This window comes from Anarrhichthys ocellatus, unplaced genomic scaffold (assembly GCF_004355925.1).
Source record: "Anarrhichthys ocellatus isolate YVR2014 unplaced genomic scaffold, GSC_Weel_1.0 scaffold11, whole genome shotgun sequence".
In the NCBI taxonomy this organism is placed as follows: domain Eukaryota; kingdom Metazoa; phylum Chordata; class Actinopteri; order Perciformes; family Anarhichadidae; genus Anarrhichthys; species Anarrhichthys ocellatus.
Genome location: NW_022280041.1, coordinates 2,473,598 through 2,478,747, shown reverse-complemented (window position 1 = coordinate 2,478,747; position 5,150 = coordinate 2,473,598). Strand labels below are relative to the sequence as shown.

Here is a 5,150-nt window from a genome sequence, read left to right as displayed (position 1 = left end):
TATAAATATAAGTAAAATCAACAAATAAAAAAGAAAAGCGACGACGTCACATGAAAGCCAGTCTGTCAAAATGTGTTTTAAGAATTCATTTAAAAGAGATTACTGATTCTGCGAGCCTTATTTTATATGTACATATTATGAGCAGATTATACTCAAAGTACAGTAATGTGAAGCTGAGCTCTTCTTCTTTCTCTCTTCTTGTGTTGTTTCTTAATAAGTCTGTTTCACACCCTTTCTCCTTCCCTTCCTGTGTTACACTCGATAAAGTTTGGCCTTCGGGTGTGTCACACACTGATAACTGACATCATTGATGCACATTATTTGACCAATACATGACTCAGTGTAAGTTGTGAGTATATCAGCTGTGATGAGGTTCCTGCAGGAAACCCTGGATTTGTATATCTTGCTTACTTATTCTTTTGCTCAGACTACAACACAGTCTTCAGCCATGTGGACTCTTTGTGTTGGTATTCATGTGTAACTAAACTGTCTCCTCCAGGTCTGTCGCCGTTCCCCAGCTCGGTGGCCCCCGGTGAGCCTCCGCCCCCTTACTCGCTGCAGGGCAGCCCGGACAGCGGCAGCGCTCCGATCATCAGCTGCCGGGTCTGCCAGAGCGCCATATCGGTGGAGGGCAAGACGCACCAGCACGTGGTGAAGTGCAGCATCTGCAACGAAGCCACGGTGAGCCGCACAGGGGAGGAGTCAGGGTCGCATCCAATCTCCCCCTAACCCATAAAACAACACCCGTCCTGATCCTGTCTCTATCTGTCTCTCTGTCTTTCTGTCTCTGTCTGTCTCTCTCGTTCTCTCTCTCTCTCCCTCTCTCTCTGTCTCTCACTCTCTCTCTGTCTCTCTCTCTGTGTGTGTCTCTCTCTGTCTCTCTGTATCATACGGTAGCGTAGAAATTGTTTGTATTGTATGTTTATACATTAATTATATACGTTTGTTTTTGCTGCTGCAGCAGTTTAGTTTTTACATTTTTATCTAATGTAAAATCACATCAAAATATAATAACAGAGAGGAGTTTTATTAGCTCTTCACCATGTTTTCACAAAGCTGAAAGCGTCTGAATGTTCAGAACGACTGCAGTCAAGAACCATAAAACATCAGTGATGCACCAGCCAGACTCGTTTTTCCTGTCTCAGGAAGTCTTCTCAAGAATTTCTGCTGATGAGCTCAAAACTGAACTGCTGAAAACTATTTAAACTCCGTGATGGTTGTCACGTTTCCTTATTCTTCTCTCCTTCTCGTTTATTCATCCGCACCTCTCTGTAGCCAATAAAGAATGCCCCTGTTGGAAAGAAGTACGTCCGCTGTCCGTGTAACTGTCTCCTGATCTGCAAAGTCACGTCGCAGAGGATCGCCTGTCCACGACCGTACTGGTGAGACACACAAACACTGTGGGGTTATGTTTCAGAGAATTTTAATGTGTTTTTGGACGTCTGGATCTTGAGTTATCAGAGAAACAAACGTTAGCAGCTCGACTCGGAGCCCCTTCGGGACGTCCCGTGTCTATCGAGCAGCGTCGTAGAAACCCAGATTTTAAAGAAGAGAAGAGGAGACCTCTGAGGTAAAAACCTCCTGAACGATCAACACTGAAGGGGAAGAGCTGACTGCAATAAAGACTACAACTCCCATGATCCCACGCTGCTTCACGACATCTCCAAACTCCGTCTTTTGTTATTGTTTTCATTGAGAGACCGCTAGTGGCAGAAAATTACATATTACGCGTTTAAAAGTCTTCAAAGTTCAGACAGTGAAAACACTAATTATAAAAATCAACCTGCTTTCCTCACACTTCTCTAGTTTCTTATACAGTTGAAGTCTTAGTTGTTTATGCTCACGGTTTCTTTAATATTTTTATTTGTTTTGCCAGTAAACGCGTCATAAACCTGGGACCAGTTCACATCGGCAGAGAAAGTCCTGAACCGCAGTATCAGCCCGTCGGCATCAGGATCATCTGTGGACACTGCTCCAATACATTCCTGGTAGGACACACACACACACACACACACATACTGATGACATTGATTATAACTGAAGGTGCAAATTTCACTTCTTTATTTTTATTCTCTGTAATTATTCAACGTTTCACTTCCTGTTTCTCTTCCAGTGGACGGAGTTTTCAGACCAGACCTTGGCCCGATGTCCACACTGCCGAAAAGTGTAAGAGCCTCAACGATTCCCCTTAAAAACGGTCCCACCATCCACCTCTCTGTTTCGACTATTAAAATGTTATTCTGCCTTTTTATTTCCAGCTCTTCTATTGGTCGGCGGTACCCCAGGAGGAGGAGCCTACTGTGCTTCCTGCTGTTTGTTGTCCTCGTCGCCTCCACTGCAGGACTTCTGGTGCGTGTGAAGACATTTGAGTAACTTCAATTATTCAGAGGAACTCCTAAAATGCTTGTGGAACAAACTGCAGTCTTGATTTTGCTTTTACGGTTTTCATAATTTCAAGTTTTTGGCTAGTTTTTGAGTGGGCTGTAAAGTAAATTTGGTGATAATCTGTGTGTTCAGGTTGGTACGTGGAAGCCCGCCCAGAGCTCTAAAGGGATCTACGTCTCGTGGGTGCTGCTGATCCTGCTCGCTCTGTTCACCATGGCAAGAACCATCTACTGGAGGTGTCTGAAAATCAGTGACCCCATATACAACATCACATAGAGAGAGAGAGAGAGAGAGAAGGGGGGGGAGAAGGAAGGAAGGGAGGTAGGTAGGTGAGAGGGGAAGTGGATGAAGAGAAGGAGGGGAAAGAGTTGAGATACAGACGAGACAAAGAGAGAAGAAAATATGTTGAAAGTCAAACTCCACATTCATGCCAGATTGGATTTACGGTGCCAATTGACCCTCTGCTAAGCCCCGCCCCCCCCACTTCTACTCCGTCAAGCTGTCCTAATTTTAAGAAATGCGAATAAGTGTTTTCTGAGAAAAGCAGACGGAAGTGTGTTTGAAGGATGTATCCTTACTCAGCACTGAAAACTGTTTAAAAAGATAAAGATAGAAGCTAAAGCTACAGTTCTTCCAACTAAAAGTATCACTATTACGCAATATCTAACCACGACTAGTTCAAAATCCACAAAAGCAGCCTGAAGATGAAGACCACGAGAGTCTGCGAAGCAGAGCCGGGTAGTTGTCGGACCCTGGTCGGAGCTGACTGATGCTACGCTATGATTGGCCAGTCTGCGTTAAAGGGGCGGAACTTAGCGAAGGGTCGATTGTCCGAAAATCTTCATTATAAGCACGACATGTTTTTTGTTTTTCATTTGTTAAATGAAGAGAAAAAGAAAGATGGTAGTTTGAGATAAAAGACGGACAAAGCTAGAGAAAGAAATGTTTTAAATGATTTGTTTTTGACCTGGTAGTCTTATCAAATGTTGGTAGAATATGTTGTTTCAAAGCCTGGTGCTGCTGTTAAATTCACAACAATATAATGTAAACAGGTTGTAACTTCTGTGAACTACAATTATATGAAATCTTAGTTTCCTCCAGAGAAATGCAACAATAGCAAATAAAAAACAGTGAAGCCCTGGGAGGTGTTTGAGTGAGACGCTGAGCTGTATAATCAAACCAAATGGGCGGGAAATCAATAATGAACCCGAATCACAGAGTACTGTGAGGAACAATATGTGCTTATTTCTGTTATTCTTTAAATGATTATTGTCTCTACACTAGAAAATAAAATCTATTTTTTTGTAGTTAAATGTTGTTGGGAAAGGCAAATATTGGTTTGAGAGTTTAAAAAAATTAGAAAAGGTTGATGACCTCACGTCTGTACGGTAAGCTTAGCTTAGCATGAAAACATGGAAACAAAAGGTAACGGCTCACTATTTAACATGTTACATCTAATTTGTCTAAAACTGTAAGTGTTAAAATATCATAATGTGCTTTTTGGGGCATAACAAGATAATATGATGAGGGAAATGTAATTGATAGAGGATGTATATCAATTAATTGGCATTAATTGAGAGTAAGCAGCATTCAGATCATCTCACACATGGATTTTGGGGCATTTTGATTTAATGTGCTTGTGTTTGAAAATAATTCATATCAAAGAATTCTTCATATTCCGCTAAACTTTTAACTTAAAAAAGTTCCGTTTTACCTGTTTTGAGGCACTTTAAGAAATGACTTGAAGACTTCACACAGAATGGTTTATTTAAGCATCTTCTCTCTTTTTTTTAAGTCGCATCTGTCTCGCTTGAATCAAACTGAATTTGCGCTGATGCATCATTAAAAAGCAGTCGGTGTCTCGTTCTCTGTCGAAGTGTAAATATTTGCGGGTTTATTTCGGACTGTACAGAATTATCAGAGCTGTTGCCCCCCCTTGTGGCTGGTTAATGTAAGTACTCGCTGACCTGTGAAACACGTTGCACTATGTTGTACTGATGTACTACTAATGTATGATTTTGTCAATATTATTCCGGTGGCTGGATTTTCTTTTTTGTATATTGTGAAACAATAATACTTTTAACAACGTCCTCTGACTCAAATGTCTCTTATTTTTAATTATGTGGATGATGAGTTTTATGCAATTTTTGTCAAATATTCTGTGTTTAATATTCACAATCTGCATATCAAATTAGTACCAAGAAACAACCAGCAGTATTGAAAGTAAAGGTTCTTACTTTTGGTCCCGTTTGTTCCTCCTGACGGCTAAATTCTCACGCATGAACTCACCAAAAGTTGTGTTATGTTTTAATAATATAAAGTTAACTCTTCGGTTACCTGCTGACTGACTGTGAAATATCTTGAGGCTGTAAAACTTGCAAATAATCTTGATTGTTGTAGTCTCCAAGAAGGTTACAATTATTTCTTTATTTCAATATCGTAATAAATACAGAATTTCCATTCTAAATTTACTCTATTATTTAATTCTTCACAACTTTAACTTCAAATCACCTTACAAGTTGTGAAGTATTTATATTTATATGCAACATTAGTAAGCCTTATTTTGTCCACCTTTACAACTTAAATATAATTTCTATCTTTGTTGTTAAATATGTATAAGATGTTGGTAAAGCAGACTTTTCTTTCTATGTACTTACCACTTAGAACCACTAGAGGTCAGCATTAAGTCAGGCAGTGAGGGACAGGACACCAACAGCAACCAAAACAATTTATATTATCTCATAAAATGTAAGATCTTTTGTCTA

The 5,150-nt window shown here is 40.1% G+C and overlaps 1 protein-coding gene across 1 annotated transcript in view; it reads left to right on the top strand.

The window, feature by feature from the left end:
* The window catches only part of LOC116385444 (type I phosphatidylinositol 4,5-bisphosphate 4-phosphatase-B-like), an 11,514-nt gene extending 7,039 nt beyond the window's left edge, over window positions 1–4,475 (top strand). Inside the window, exons 4-9 of the mRNA XM_031850945.1 lie at window positions 337–681; window positions 1,276–1,382; window positions 1,877–1,988; window positions 2,114–2,166; window positions 2,259–2,349; window positions 2,518–4,475. Of these exons, the coding sequence (XP_031706805.1) occupies window positions 337–681; window positions 1,276–1,382; window positions 1,877–1,988; window positions 2,114–2,166; window positions 2,259–2,349; window positions 2,518–2,661 (852 nt within the window). The 3' untranslated portion in view covers window positions 2,662–4,475. The remainder of the gene's footprint in view (window positions 1–336; window positions 682–1,275; window positions 1,383–1,876; window positions 1,989–2,113; window positions 2,167–2,258; window positions 2,350–2,517) is intronic.
* Window positions 4,476–5,150: the final 675 nt, after the last annotated feature.